The sequence below is a fragment of the Podarcis pityusensis genome (assembly GCF_964106645.2).
Source record: "Podarcis pityusensis genome assembly, chromosome: 14".
Classification (NCBI taxonomy): domain Eukaryota; kingdom Metazoa; phylum Chordata; class Lepidosauria; order Squamata; family Lacertidae; genus Podarcis; species Podarcis pityusensis.
This window is the reverse complement of record NC_138039.1, coordinates 29982871-29999034: the sequence shown is the minus strand read 5'-3', so window position 1 is coordinate 29999034 and position 16164 is coordinate 29982871. Positions and strand designations below refer to the sequence as shown.

The following is a 16164-nucleotide window of genomic DNA, read 5'->3' as shown; positions in this document are numbered from 1 at the left end:
ACCCATGGCCAGTGCCAAATTTATGTATAAGCTAAACAAGCTATTGTTAGGGCCCCACTCTCTTGGGGGCCCCAAAAAAAATTAAAGGAAAAAACACCTGGATGTAAATTTCAAAAATATAAGATAAAAAACAAATAAAATAAAACCTACATACAGTAACAGTGTTTTGTGTTGTGTAGGCTCCTATGATGTAAGTAATGGGCCCCGCCTGCTAGTCTGCTCCCTAAAATATCACTGGTTTGCTCATTTCTATATATAGGGTGCCTACATTCTGCATGTGCAAATGGCTTTAGATACCTATTAGGTCCATAAGTTACCATATAGCATATATTCAACACAAAAAACAGCGGCAATTTGTTGTTGACAAAGGACAGCTGGACGCATAAAGGGCCCCATTACCTTCAGTAGCTTAGGGCCTCATCAAACCTAAATCCAGCCCTGCCCTTGGTGTCTCTTCCAACTCTACAATTCCAAGATTCTCTCATCCTCAGTATTTGCCAGCGCTTTCTCTATCACTGCAAGTCCACATTGAAGCTACTTTGACCAGATCAATTTCAGCCTGGGTTCCCCAAATGGGTGGTTGGTTGGTGGAACAGGGAGAAAAATAGCTGTTGTGTTTATTACTTTTGGGGTCTTTTGCAGTAAAGGAGACAAAGCACCATCTGCCCCCCTCTTAATACAGTTTGGTGCAGCAAACAAACCACCTGTGATTATTCCTCAGAAGCACCAAATACCGGTAACTTGGGCGAACTTCCTGCTTTTTTGTGTCAAGTATGATTAGGCTAGACCTTTAAAGCACATTCAAAGTGCATTTCCCACCTCAAAGCATTCTGGGTCTCACAGTTACCATTCCCAGCAGCCCTTAGCAAACCACAGTGCCCAGAATTCTTTGAGGGAAAGAATCTGCTTCAGACATGCTGAACGGGGATAGCCAATGAGGTCCCCTCCTGAGCTTGTGCCACTACAGCTCCTGCCATTGGCCTTGTTGGCTGGAGCTGATGGAAAATTGAGTCCAGTAGCATTTGGGGGGGAGGGCGCGCACCAGCTTGAGGAAAGCTTGTCTGGAGGGACATACAATTTTATTCCTTAGGGCGTTTGCACTGTTGTACTAAAATGGTCTTCTGTGACCCACTCTGATCATAGCATATTGGCAGAAAACACTTTTTATAAATAAACTTTGCTTTGGCACTGGCATGTATCCAAGATGTACACAAGAGTAGACTCCACGAAATTAATGGTGCCCAGATAGTCACATCTATTCATTTTGATGGGTCTACTCAGAGCAGGACCAGAACTGGATACATCATGACCCTATGACCAGAGAGGCTGTATTGTACAGTGGTACCTCGGGTTAAGAACTTAATTCGTTCCGGAGGTCCGTTCTTAACCTGAAACTGTTCTTAACCTGAAGCACCACTTTAGCTAATGGGGCCTCCTGCTGCTGCCACGCCGCCGGAGCACGATTTCTGTTCTCATCCTGAAGCAAAGTTCTTAACCTGAGGTACTATTTCTGGGTTAGCGGAGTCTGTAACCTGAAGCATCTGTAACCCGAGGTACAACTGTACAGTGTTATGGAGTGTTGGACAAGGACCTGGGAGATAAAATCTCGCCCCCCCCCCCAAACTGTGAAGCTCACTGGCTTACCTTGGACTACGCACTGCCTCTCAGTTTAGTCTACCTCACAGGGTCGTTGTGCGGATAATATGGAGAGGCGGGGAACAGTAAGCTCCTTGGAAGAAAGGTGTGATATAAACGTCGTAATAATAACAGTGACTCTGGGATGAGCCCATTTAATGAGCTCAGGCCTTGAAGGGAGAGCGATCCTGCCCATCCAAGGCTTGCTTGGGAGCGGAACCGCATAGGATCGGGTTGCCATTAACCCCGTCTCCTCCTTCGTCGCACCCTTAAATATTGCCCAGGGTGCTGGCGCTCACCTTTGGGTGCTCTACCTTAAAAAAAAAAGAAACCGTGACGGAGGCGGGGAGGGGCAATTCTGGATCTCCTCGTGCCGTGATGACTCGGCACTGCAGGTGGCAAGAAGCGCGGCGGAAGCCCTCTGCACTTGCGCAGGGGCCCTCTTGACGCCCAGGCCCATCTGCTGCCCGCTCCTTCCCGGCCGCGGCGGCTCCTCCTCTGCCCGCCCCTCCGCGTGCCCTGATCCGGCTCATCGGGGACGAGAAGCGGTGGGAGGCCGGGCAGCAGGCGGAAGCGAGGAGGGAAGGACGCGCCGCGGCGCCGGCCAGCAGCTGAGTCCTCCTCTGCCTGCTCCTCTCCCGGCCACCATGCGCACCTTCCCGGGCGCCGTGGCGGCCTTGCTCTGGCTCTCGCTCCTGCTCGTCCTGCCCGCCTTGGCCGCCGTGGCTCCTCCGCCCAGCGTCGCCGCTGCCGCTGCCTCCTCCTCGGGCTCCGGCTCCAACAGCTCGGGGCTCTCGGAGCCGCCGGCCGGGAACCGCAGCGAGGGCGCCCAGCGGAGCCCCATGTGGGCTCTGCTGCGGGACTTGCCTGCGCTCAAGGCCGCCGTCATCGGGGCTTGCGCCGCCAGCGTGGGGCTCATCGCCTGCCTGCTCCTCCGCGTCCTCAGGTGCGTAGTTGGGGGGTTGCCAGCTGCTTCCGCAGCCCGCGGCTCCTCTGCCTTTTGCAGCGCAGAACTGGAGCGGCCGCGAGCCTGCTGGGTTGGGAAGCTGCAGTGGGCGCAAGAGGAGGCCAGGCCGGGAGCCCCCCATCCGCACCCAGGCCGGCTCATAGCTGTCAACTTTCAGATTTGAAAAGAAGGGATCATCAGCCTCGAAAATAAGGGATCAGCAGCCTCACCTGTCCCGGGCACAGTCTAACAATCCGGGATAGCAGCGGGAAACGGCGCTGGAATAAGGGAATTTCCCGCAAAAAAAAAGGGAAGGTTAACAGCTATGGCCCAGCTTGCTTCTTTGGCACCCTTCGGCAAGGGGGTGGTGATGGTGGGCCGGAGTGGAGGGTGTCATCTAAAGGCGGCAGGACAATTGGAGGCATTGTCTGGTACGCCCAGAGTACTTCGTGCACATTAGAAATGTCTTTTATCAGATTGCACATTCTTTTGAAGGGGCGATGTGCATGTTTCATGTTGCTCCTGCAAACTGCTTTTGTTTCCCTTTGGGCAAAAGGCGGATGTAAACCTCAAGTGAATAAATTACCTTGGTAATCTTTATGATGATTCAGAAAGGTAGGCTAGTATCAGTTGTCCACTATATTATAAATTGGCTGAGAGATAAAAGGTTTGCTTCTTTAGCTGCTTGCCAGTAGTACTTCCTAGTTAAATAGTGGCCTGCCCTTTTAGTATTTAAAGCGCAGTCCTCTACAATGCTTACTCAGAAGTAAACCCCGCCACCTTCAGCGGGGCTTATTCTCAAACAGTTTATGTTGGATTGCCGCCTTAATATGCTTCATGTACATCAAATCGGTAATCTTCACAACAGCCCTGTAAGGTAGGTCAGTATTCGTTATTCTCATGTAGTAAGGGTTGGGGCTCACTCTGAAATAACTTTGTTTCTTAAAAGACTAGTCAGTATTGGCATAAGTGCTTTAGCATGTCCAAACTGCTTTGTTCTGACATTTATTTGCAGACTTCCTCAACCTAGTGCCTGCAGATGTTGGACTACAACTCCCATCAGCCCCAGTCAGCATGGCAAATGGTGAGGGATGATGGAGGTTGTAGTCCAACAACATCTGGAGGGCTCCAGACCAGGGAAGGCTTATTTATTGTACTATTCCCTTAGAGCTGGAAGTTGTTCATAGAAATCTGCATCTTCAGAAGTCTTACTCTTAACATTAAGGGATAAAAACCCATTGCAAAATAGGCTTTCCTGTACCAGGAGTCAGCAAACCTTTTTCAGCAGAGGTCCACTGTCCCTCAGACCTTGTGCGGGGCCGGACTGTATTTTGTGGGGGGGAAATGAATGAATTCCTATGCCCCACAAATAACCCAGATGTGCATTTTATTTAAGGACACATTCTACTCATGTAAAAACATGCTGATTCCCGGACAGTCCGCGGGCCGGATTTAGGCGGCGATTGGGCCAGATCTGGCCCCTAGGCCTTAGTTTGACTACCCGTGTCCTATACTAACTCAGTAAACCTTGTTGCAACCCTTTAAGAAAGTTGGGCTGTATTTATTATTGCCATGTTCCAGCTGAGAGTGACTTGCCTATTCCCCCATCTCTTTTCATATCTACCATGAAAACTGCATTTCTTTAAATGGGGGGTGGGGTGGAGATGGGATTCCCCTTTCAGGGGTCTTTTTTGCTCCCCATCTTTACTGGACCCTCCATGTTTTGGAGGGGTGCTCTCTGCCTTTTGCAAGCTTTGCTGTACATGTGTGTGTATGTTTTGAAAAGACCTATCAGAGTTGTATGTCTCTCATAATTGAATCATAGTTTCTTGAGCAGGATTTACACAAGGTGCAAGGTACCCCCTGCCCGACCTAGTTCCAACAGAGTTTCCCTGGGGAATGGCAGTAAGGAAAAGTCACTTCCTTTTTTTGTTTTTAAAATAATCTTTATTCTTGTTATACATTAATTTACATTAAACTATACACATACCAAACCACATATTACATACATACAAACATTACACACCCAATACATACCCAACATACCTACAATCTGACGTTTACACCACACAAAGTAGACTTCCGACTCATTCTCCTTGAGCTTTGTTACCAATCATATCTATATACGCATGTTATGTTTGTTCTTCTGTTTTTTCTTAACAATTATCTAAACTAGTGTTACTAAACCTTCTATTTATTTACAAGATTCAATCTATGTCTGCCAGGAGACTTGCGTTGTCCGTATAATTTTTGAGATATTCTTTGAATATTGACCATTCTTCGTTGACTTTTTGAACAGTATAGGAAAAGTCACTTTCAAAGTCACTTCTAAGGAGTCCTGTAACAGCCTCACCTGGACAGCCTCCCACTGTTTGCACACTTGAAAATCTCGCACTTCCAGTGGTAAACTGGACCAAGTGCTTCGCTAAGTGGAAGCTAAGTCTTTTCTTAGCTTTTCATGCTGAAGCAGACCATTGGTCCATCTAGCTCAATATTGGCTACACTGATTGGCAGCAAGGACTTTCTAGGGCAAGGTTTCCCAAACTTGAATCTCCAGCTGATTTTGGACTACAATTCCCATCATCCCTGACTAGCTCAGGATGATGGGATTTGTAGTCCAAAAACAGCTGGAAACCAGTTCTAGGGTTTCAAACAAGGGTGTTTCTTAGGCCCTACCAGAAAGATGCCAGGGATTTAACCTGGGATGTTTTGCCACTGAGCTAAGGCCTTCCTTGCAATCTCTCTTCTGATGGCACAGAGGACTAGGGATATCAGAAACTGTGGTAAAAGGATCAGACTATTTGCCTTTGGCTCAGTATTGGCAGTGACTCCCCAGGATCTCCAGCAGAGATCTTTCCCACTAACAGCTACCTGGTCCTTCTTAAACATGAACGATTGGGAATTAAATGTATGACTGTCTGCATTCAAAACATGTCCCCTTCCACACTGAACTATGTTCCCCTGATGCCACATCAGGCTTGCTTGTCTTTGTGGGTGTTTTTCTCTCTGCAGGATGCATCTGTGACCAAAGGTTACACTGCTTGCAAATATTTCTGAAAGCCGGTCATGTGTCTTTCCTGAAAAGAGGATTCTGCCTCTCCCAACAGGAATTCCTCTTGGTGGAGGAAAACAATAGTTGGAACTGCCTTTAGTGCTTTGGAGGCAAAAACGAGCAGCAGTTTTTTAAGTACACAGAGTTAAAACGCCCCTGGCCTGCCAGTGATCGTTGTGTTCCTGGGAACCTGTCTTTCTGGTATGAGTCATTCTCCTGTCATGTTGTCAAAAAGGAGAAGGCGCTGCAGGTGCAGTTGTCATGGAGGGGATGAGGAAATGTCGTGGAAGGGATGAGGAAGCTGGGCTCTGAAGGTTACACTTCTGCACACCTCCCCCGGCCCATTGCTAAATGTTTGAAGCTTGTGATGTTGGTGTCAAAGGCCATAGCTCAGTGGCAGAATAATTGCTTTGCCTGCATAAGATCCCAAGTTCAATCCTTGGTAGCTCCAGGTGGGGCTAGGAAAGATCCTGTTCCTAAATCACTCAGAGTAAACACTACTAAGCTAAATGGGTGAATGGTCTGACGTTAAGTGTTTTCAGCTTTGTAAGTGATGGCAGAACCTTTAGGTTGACAATTACTTGTTATATGAGTGCCTCTTTGCAGCATTTGAAATTCGCCAGGCGCATTTTGCACCTGGCTATTGTCTACTTGGAACCAAGTGATGATGCCCGGGTGCAAGGATGGTGCCTGACATCCCCAGCATCTGGAGGTGCATGTCATTGGATCTTGCCTGTTTTCGCACACTAATAACACATCTTGTAGAATTCTATCCCTGATATTTTATCTGCACAATCAGGACAAATTTTAGGAACCAAAATGTCATACTGAAAAATACGACTTTTGAACTGTCTGGCCCTAAAATGGCAGCTAGACCTTCTGTTTTGGTGACTGTAACCCTGGCTTAAAGAGCCATTTGGTTGCTAGCTTATATATCTGAGTTTCTAATGCTGCATCTGTGTTAAGTTTTTTTGTTAACTTTTCTAAGTTGTTGCAAGAGTTTTGCTGGAAGCAACTCAGAAATTGAACTAAGAATAACAGCAACAATATAGGAAGCTGCCTTCTTCCAGGACAGATATACCTCAGGGTTGTTTGCATGGACTGGCAGTGATTCAGCTTCCCAAATTCTACCTGGAGATATTTGGGGCCAAATTCTGCATGGAAAGCCAGTGCTGTATCATGGAGCTGTGGCCGAGAGATGACTGGTCTGTTAATTTGACTCCTCTAAAGGAAGCCTGCAAATAGCCACTTGCCTGCTCACCTGTGGCACATATGAATTTTCTCCAGGTGATCAAGCAAGGAAGCTTCACACACAACACACCCACAGCCATTGTTGCATTGATATATGTGATTGGAATTAGCAGCCTAGTAGAAACTAGGCTAGTGCTCATTTTGTGAAACTGATTGGCAAGGCTACCTTAGGTTGACATAGTATAATGCAGACTTAAATCAGTTTAGCAACCGTTCATTCACCAGGAAACCCTGGAAATAGTTGTTTCATGGAGGGTGCTGGAAGCATGAATGGTACCACTTGAGGATATCAGGTGGACAGTCTTGTGACTTACGTCACTGAGACACTTGAAGCTTGCACTTGAGCAAACTGAGCCAAAAAGTGTGTGTGTTTTTCTAGCCCTGCTCAGGGATATTCTGCATGCCTAAAGGCTACATGTGATTATGGCCAAGGTATAGCAATAATATTGTGTATGACCAGAACTGGATGCAGTATCAAAAGGGTGGATGTGTTGCCCAACCTGTAATGGCCCCGCAGAAATCTTCGTATCGGCCTCAGGCCCTTTGTGACTTGCCAACAGGAATATACTGGGTATGTGGAACATGGAAAGGTAAATTGCTCCCTCCACGATGGGATGGGATCTGTACACTAACTAGCTGATGGCTTTCCAGAAGGGTTACACAAATCAACTATGTAGCACCATGTAGGGGTGAAAAGGCTTAGCGATGTCACAGAAAGAGAACGGTTTTGTAAAAAGCAGTAAAATGTATTGGCAGAGTTCCTCCCCTCGACGCTGCACTCTCAAATTTTGCCCTGCTCAAAAAGTGCCTGGTGTGTTGCCTTTCCTTGGAGTTTGGGTAGGTGAATCATCCTTTCCCCCTGCTATGTTGACTTTGCCAAGAGGTATGTCGAAGGCATCCCAGTAGTGATGTATGGAAGTGAGAGCTGGACCAGGAAGAAGGCTGAAGAATTGATGCTTTTGAATTATGGTGCTGGAGGAGACTCTTGAGAGTCCCATGGACTGCAAGAAGATCAAACCTCTCCATTCTTAAGGAAATCAGCCCTGAGTGCTCACTGGAAGGACAGATCCTGAAGCTGAGGCTCCAATACTTTGGCCACCTCATGAAAAGAGAAGACTCCCTGGAAAAGACCCTGATGTTGGGAAAGATGGAGGGCACAAGGAGAAGGGGACGACAGAGGACGAGATGGTTAGATAGTGTTCTCGAAGCTACCAGCATGAGTTAGACCAAGCTGCGGGAGGCAGTGGAAGACAGAAGTGTCTGGCGTGCTCAGGGCCATGGGGTCACGAAGAGTCGGACACAACTAAACAACAACATGTCGAAGGCCAGCAATGTGCAGCCTAATCTGAACTGGTGCCAGATTCATCAGGGGCCCTTCCATGATTAATTTGTTTGGGGTGGGGAACCTGCAGCCTTCCAGATTCTGTTGTACTCCAACTTCCACCAGCCCTAGGTGATAGGATCATTAAGAATATAAGAAGACCGTGCTGGATTAGGCCAGTGGCTCATCCAGTCCAGCATCCTGTTCTCACAGTGGCCAACCAGAAGCCTGTAGGAAACCTGCAAGCAGGACCTGAGCACAAGAGCTCTTTCCACTCCTGTGGTTTCCAGAAACTAGGAAACCAAGTTGGTGGCCATCACTGTCTCCTGTGGGAGAGAGTTCCATAGTTAAATTATTTACGTCAGGGGCCAGCAAACTTTTTCAGCAGGGGGCCGGTTTACTGTGCCTCAGACCTTGTGAGGGGCCGGACTTTTTTTGGGGGGGGGGGGGAAATGAATGAATTCCTATGCCCCAGAAATAACCCAGAAATGCATTTTTTAAAAAGCACAGATTCTACTCATGTTAAAACACCAGGCAGGCCCCACAAATAACCCAGAGATGCATTTTAAATAAAAGGACACATTCTACTCATGTAAAAACACGCTGATTCCGTAGGCTGGATTGAGAAGGCGATTGGGCCGGATCCAGCCCCCGGGCCTTAGTTTGCCTACCCATGATTTACATCTATGCCTAATGAGAAATGGCAACGCAGTTTCCCACGATTATCCTGGGGTGTGTGCATGGTGGAGGACAATTATTTCCAATATGGAGTGGGGCAGCCTCCCGCCATCCATTGGCCCCCAAACAGTACAGCTGTGTTGGATGGGACTGATGGGAGTTACAGTCCAAAAGATATGGAGTGCATCAGGTAAGGGACAATGAATGTAGGGTCTCCTGCTTGCTTTAGCCTCATGAATGTATTGATCTGCAGCTGCAAGTTTCAAGGACCGTATTTCTTCCCCCAATCTTGCTTCTCAAGAGTGGTGGTACTGCCGGCTCAGAGTGGGAGGGGGCCACGTCTTGGGATCATGGGGTCAGGAGCGGATCCTTTTAATCCTGATGGCTGCCTGGCTAAAAATAGATTAAAGGCTGAAGAGCAGTCTGATCAGCGGGCAAGCTGACAGAGAGCGATTGCAGCCTCTGCGTGATGGGGAGCAGCTGTTCTTCATGTGACTGAGTGCTTGGTCAGAATCACAGCTGGTGAATGGAAAGGGCTGAGAGTGGCCACAGACTCCACCTTTCTCCATCCCCCTCCCCCCCCCCGTCTCTCCTAGCTGTCTTCTTGCTGAGTTGTAAGTTTAAGCATCCAGATGGGGGAGGGGGGGGACTTGAAGAGAGAAAGCCAAGGTCATTCTGGGAGGTGGTGAGAAAGATGGCTTATAAATGGCAAGCATTTGTACCAGAGGAGTACCCATGCTCTCTTGGACCTATTCAGCTTACAACCTTAGTACTTCTACGACTGTTCCTGCTGCTACTACTGCTCTGATTTATATGGCACTATCAGCATGCATGATACAGCAACAGGACAGGCCATTGCCCTTCGCAGCTTACTGTTATGATACCATTACTAGTTACATGGCACTATCAGTGTGCATGGCCCAGGAAGATGATAGGTCCCTGCCCCAAGTGGCTTGCAATTTAAAATTCCGTGTAGGGGCAATAGAAAAGGGAGGGAGGTGAAGCTAGGAATAAACAGAGGAATGGTTGTTTACACAGCATGTTATTTGGGTGACCATGTGGCTGGCCTTCTGCTTGAAAGTCTGGATAAAGTATCCCCCCCCCTTTTAAAAATCACAAAACCCACCTTCACTGTACCTTGCAATAAGGAAGTTTATAAGATGCACGAAAGTAAAACCATGTCTGTTGGTTGTAGTTGTTGTTGTTTTTAATCCATATCCCAAGGCAGGGAGGAGTAATTCTGATCAGTGTTAGTGATGGAGCAATCATACCTAGTGGATAGTGTTTGTTCTGGGCTAATTAATCGGGAATAAATAGGGTGATCTTGTGGACACTTCCTAAATGGGCTTGTAAAAGCTATATTGGTTTTTAATGGCTCATTATGTTTGTGGTTCATGGTAGTAATTTCAAAGACGGTCTTTACAATGGCAGCTGAACGGATTAAGCAGAAGATCTCAAGGGTTGTTTAATCACTGGCAATTACAGTCCTTAAGTGATGCAGCGTAGCAAGCCCCAGATAGGTCTGTGCCCCAATTGGGGTGCAGAGTGATGGTCCCTGCTATGGAAGGTGGGGCATCCTCATTTCTTAGCAGCATTTGTGTCTTTACAACCCAGGCAAATGAAAGCCTATTCAAGTGTGAACACTGTGCTCCAGATAATCAGAGTCTTAACCATACCGGATTGCAACTCTTGAATCAGACCAACAAAAGAGGCAAAATATTCTCGACATGAGAAGCTTCATGGGATCTGGCCTGAAGGCATCTAGAGACAAGTTCCGGTTTGAATTTGAACAAGGCCACACAGATGGGAATGAAAGCAGCCTGGAGGCTGCACACAATTGTTTTGAGGGATTTGCAGGAGGGTAATAGTTGTGCTAACCTGATGCAGGAGGATCCCATCAGTTCCCACTATGCTCTGGTCATGTATTTGTAAATCAAACATAATTGCAAAAGGTAGTCGAATGAGTAGAGTGTGGTGGTCTGGTGAGTAGAGAATTTGCCTTGACACAGGCAGATCTGGGTTCAAATCCCACATAGGATGTTCTCTCTCTCTCTCTCTCTCTCTCTCTCCTCCCTCCCCACCCCCCCACCTACAAGTGTTTTCTCATACAGTCGTACCTTGGTTCTTGAATGGAATCCGTTCCGGAAGTCCGTTCGACTTTTGAAAACGTTTGAAAACCAAGACGAAGCTTCCGATTGGCTGCAGGAGCTTCCTGCACTCAAGCAGAAGCTGTGTCAACCGCGTCGGACATTCGGCTTCCAAAAAAAGTTTGCAAACCGGAACACTTCTGGGTTTGCGGCGTTCGGGGGTCAAAACGTTCGAATCACAAGGCGTTCGGGATCCAAGGTATGACTGTATTAGCTGGAGCAACAATGAGAAGCTGAGAGTGGCTGGAAAACTGGCCTGGTAACAGTGGTCTGCTGCATCTTTCTCTCCACTCCCATTTGGATGGGTTTAAATAAATTGTCAGTGTTTTGTTTCCACAATATCCGTGTACACCTACAATATAATTTTCTTGCTGTTTTAGGTCTGGCAGGAAGATTAAAAAAACCCGCAAGTATGACATCATCACAACTCCAGCAGAACGGGTGGAAATGGCCCCCTTAAATGAAGATGATGAGGATGATGAAGATTCCACAGTGTTTGATATAAAATATAGGTAAGGAGAGGGGGAGGACGGTGTAAACATATGGGTGAGTGGGTGGAACTTTTTTAAAGGGGAGTGATATCTATGTTGGTCCATTAAGAATTGAATAAATTGGACAGTACTTCGCTACGAGATCTCCACCTAAGAAGATCAACCATTATTAGCACTTGTGGAATCTGATTAGTGCAACCTTCCCCAAGCTCCAGATGTTAATGAGTACAATTCCCATCAGCCCCAACATCATATGGCTATGCTGTCTGGGGGTTGATGAGGGTTGTAGTCATTAACATCTGGAGAGGGTACCAGCGTGGGAATTTAGGGAAAGGTTGCTTGAATTAGATCAGCTTCTACTAGGTACAAAGTCTGAGCCTCCTTTCATGTACCCCATCTTCAAGTTTAGTTACAAGCTGCAGACTTAGGTGTCTTTCAATATGATGCCCTCCTTTTTTGTTGTTTTTAAAATACAGACCAAAGAAGAGTTCTGGAGAACTTGAAAAGTTGCTCACAACTTTGTGAGGGTTCGGTTGGTCCTAACAAAGGTATTAGCCTACTGCAGATTTTGGATTTGTTGCGGGCAGGGGTGGAAATTAGTGTGTGTTCCCTGCCACTCGCCTTTTCCGCTCCCCTTTACAAATAAGGCCTGGAATGTATTTGGTGGAGTCATTTCCAACTTTCTCTTGTGATGAATAGCAAAGTAAGAGTAACCCTGTCCAGCTCTGTGGGTCCTTGCAGGTCACTGAGGAAGCAGCTGTTAAGTCTGGATCAAGCACAAAGCATACAGGACCTTGGACAGCTCCGAGGAGCTTCTGGAGATGTTGTCTCTGCAGGGATCCTGAGCCAACTGAAGCTTTATACAGTGGTACCTCGGGTTAAGAACTTAATTCATTCTGGAGGTCCGTTCTTAACCTGAAACTGTTCTTAACCTGAAGCACCACTTTAGCTAATGGGGCCTCCCGCTACTGCCACGCCGCCACTGCGCGATTTCTGTTCTCATCCTGAAGCAAAGTTCTTAACCCAAGGTGCTATTTCTGGGTTAGCGGAGTCTGTAACATGAAGCATCTGTAACCCGAGGTACCACTATACTGGCTAGCAGGGGAAGCAGGCAGGGTCAGCTCCAAGTGGAGAGTAGGCAAGAACAGGACCCTGGCGTACTATGCTAAAGCATCTCCCGAGGCCAGCTACAAGAGATGTGGTCTCTGCAGGGAGCTGAACCTCCCTTTAGGCTGACCAGACTTGATGTGTGGTAGGCTCTGTGTTCCCTGGAGGAGCTGCCTGACTAGTTAAAGGACCCTCACCTTACTTTGTAGCAAGGTTGTGGGTTACAGAGGTACTGCAAGGTATGCAACCTCTGAGTCAGAGGATTGTGGCAAGGCTGTGTCCTTTGGCTGGAAGGGCTGTGAGGTTCTTTCCGCTGCTCTGCCGCCTCCCGTAGGAAGTAGCTTGAGCCTCATCACTGTCCTCTGATGTGCATTTCAATGTTCCTGACAAAGGTCCGAGAAGGACTGGTGCAGTTGACAATGGCCAGGCTGGGAAGCAGCGCTTTGCATCCACACAAGCCTGTCTCTCAACAAACCCTCACCTTGCAAGACGGTAGAACAGTACAAAAGGAGACAGTTGAATTCATCAAAACTTGGGATGCTTTTCCATCATAGCTGGATCTCCACAGTACCTTTGTTCCTTCTGATAATAAAGGCCCCTTTAGATCAATACCCGTCCATAGAATATCCCCCCTTTCCAACGCACAGATGCCCTTTTGCATACAGACGTCGAGCATTGTGTTGTTCAAGGGTGTGTGTGCGTGCTGTTCTCTGGAGGTTGCTTTTAATTGGGTGTCTTGCAAGTGAGAGCTGGAGGGTCTTTTCTGTACACTGCTAGGTGGATTGTGTTGGGTGTGAAGCTGGTTTTTGAACACATTTATCTCTCAAGCAGGCTGACTTGCCTGCTTGGAAGGCATAATTGCTATTCCAAAATGGGATGTGGTGGCAGGGAGAAGGGAAGAATGACAAGTTTGCTGAGATGCTTAAACTCCAAGGTGTAATAATAATGATAATAATAATAATAATTAATAATAATAATTTTTTAACAATGACAACTACTCAAGATTGCAACAGCCAGCCTTGAATTTTCCACCATCATTGAACTGTTTCAGCCCAAGGGAAGGAGGAGTAGCACCAAGAGGCTCTTTCTAAGGCAAACATCTTGCCTGGGCGATGTCGCTGGGTGCCATTAGGAGACAGATCCTGGGGCTGTTTCATGTAGACCCCCAAAGTGTGTTGCAAGAGTCCTGCTAGCACACTAAGAAATTGAAACTATTAAAGCCTCTTATTGACCCCGAAGCCCTTCCCTCGGTTAGGAGGCATCAGCCATGCCTTTTGGTCAGCAGTCATCCCTCCTGAAAGAGAGAGATGGAGCAGGTTCAGTCACTGCCCTGTCAGAGAGGTTGCCCACTGAGTCTCTGTGTGAGTTGCCGTTCTGGATGTGCCTCCTTCCATGAATATATGTGCTCAGTATTGTTTCTCTGGCATTGCCCATGTTGCCTATTTGTGGATAGTGAATGTGTTGCAAAATACCTCTTGTCTTTGGGAAATGTACTTCTGTCTTTCTCTGCCTTTAGTTTTTGAAGTATTATTATTATTATTATTATTATTATTCATTAAAGTACATAACATTCCTAACACTGTACATAGATTAAGAGAGAAGACAGTCCTGGCATGCAGACTCACCATTTAATAGATTCAGCGTGTTAAGGAAATAAGGATGGGGATGGCAGAGGAAAACAAACATTGGAGAAGCTGCTCCTCCTTTGGTTGATGGCTGGGGCCACCCTGGGCTCCCCTTTGCTATGTTCTTCTTCCTGGGAGGCAAGGGGTGCAGCATCCCGGTGGACACTTAGTCCTTTGGCCAATGCCAGAATGTGCCTCCCTTTAACTTGGCTGCCTCAGGTATCTGGCAGTGGGAGCAAAGTATTCCCCGTCCATGCATGTTGGGGAGCCACAAACTCCCTTCAGCTGCTCCTTCTTTGACTGCTTGACAGAGCCAAGCTGGTTGCCCACTGCCCAAAATGGGTTTGGAGCAAAGAGACTAGGTTGGCCACATACTCAGCTTGTGAGGATGGCCTGCATCTTGTTGAATTTTATGAGACACACTTCTCTGCTGTTGCTAATTATTTCATTTCTCTTCCAGGTGAGGCTGTTGCACAAGGCTCATCAGGATGGAGGTCTCCTGTCAAGAACCTTGCAAGAACCTTGGCAACAGAGGGGAGAAGGAAGACAGAATCTCAGCATCAACAAAACTTACAATTTCCCACTGTTCCAAAAATATATACATACATAATTTATGATGGATTTTGACAAGAGACAGCTGAGCATCAGGCATATACATTGCTACTACATTCCTGGGTACCAGGTTGGAAGAACTGGAGGTGCTTTTCAACTGGAAAAAAACCCTCTCTTTTTGTTTTGTTACAGATTTGGTTACCTGCAATGTTTGTAGGCCAACCCAGAGCCCTAGTTATTAGGAGTGTCAGTTTTGTTTGAAGGCACCCAGGCTAACCAAAAAACTCTCTGCTCAGAAGCGCTAAACTTAGATGGATGGTTGTTCTCCATGGCAACTAAAATGCCTGGCATTGTGTGGTTCTGGGTTGTAGCAACCTCTGCTCATCTCACAGAAGCTCAGGACTTGTGCAAACTCTGCTGAATTGATTGAACCTGTGTATTGATGTGTGAATGTGTGTGTGTTTTGCTTTTTGTGGGTGAGACGTGGGCTGCTGTGATGACTTGCTACTACTACTGATAACAATTGCACTAATCATCTGCTCTTGCAATAAGGCTCTCTGCCTTCTCTCTAAGGGGATATCTCCACAATCCTCTGGGGAGGGCAAACTCTGAGAAGGAGGGGGAGAAAAACCCAGCCAGTTCAGGAGGAAAGGAAAGATCTTTTTTGGCAACCCCTTGCTCCTCTTTCCCTGTTCCAGAGGAAGTCAAACCTTACTGCCGGGGGGGGGGGGGGCTCACCTGTGACCCTGTAGATGTTGTTCTGACCGTTGGCTGTGCTGGCTGGGGCTAAAGTGAGTCGGGAGTCCAGTAACCTCTGGAGAACTGCAGGTTCCCGATTCCTGCCTTACACCGAGTGCTGTTTTGTGTCTGTGTCTCCCTCTGCCTGTGAGTCGCCTCTTTCTCACCTCTATTGTATTTCATGACAATCTGCAGTGAGGCTATTAAAGAGCAATTAGGATAACTTTGCTTTTTTTGCGTTGTCATGTGCTCCTGGTCAAATATTCTTGTTACCAACCAAAATGATTTTTAACATTGTTTTCAACTTTGGTCGACCAGGGTCCAGCTTTTGCCATGCGTAACACAAAGCCAAATACAGTGGAACCTTGGAAGTTGAATGTAAGCCATTCCGGAACAACGTTCAACATCCGAAATGTTTGAATTCCGAGGTGTGGCTTCCGAATGGCTGACAGCTAGGCTTTTTGCAGATTGGAAGCCGCATTGGACATTCGGGTTCCAAGGAACATTCAAAAACTGGAACACTTCTGGGTTTTCAATGTTTGGGAGCCAGAATGTTCAGGAACGGAGTGGTTCAAGAACTGAGGTTCCATTGCAGCTGGTCTCTTTTCCAGCACAGACCAA

General features: G+C 47.1%; 1 protein-coding gene across 2 annotated transcripts; it reads left to right on the top strand.

The window, feature by feature from the left end:
* Positions 1 to 1709: 1709 nt before the first annotated feature.
* On the top strand, positions 1710 to 15766 carry FAM174B (family with sequence similarity 174 member B). 2 transcript variants are annotated; one of them, XM_080982261.1, is made up of 4 exons: positions 1710 to 2581; positions 11411 to 11542; positions 11998 to 12069; positions 14714 to 15766. In XM_080982261.1, the coding sequence occupies exons 1-3, from the start codon at positions 2283 to 2285 to the stop codon at positions 12044 to 12046; spliced, it is 480 nt and encodes a 159-aa protein (XP_080838387.1). In that variant the 5' UTR covers positions 1710 to 2282; the 3' UTR covers positions 12047 to 12069; positions 14714 to 15766. The 2 variants fall into 2 exon arrangements, with proteins under 2 accessions (XP_080838387.1, XP_080838388.1); XM_080982262.1 differs by lacking the exon at positions 11998 to 12069 and having other exon boundaries at positions 1748 to 2581.
* The last annotated feature ends 398 nt before the right edge of the window (positions 15767 to 16164 follow it).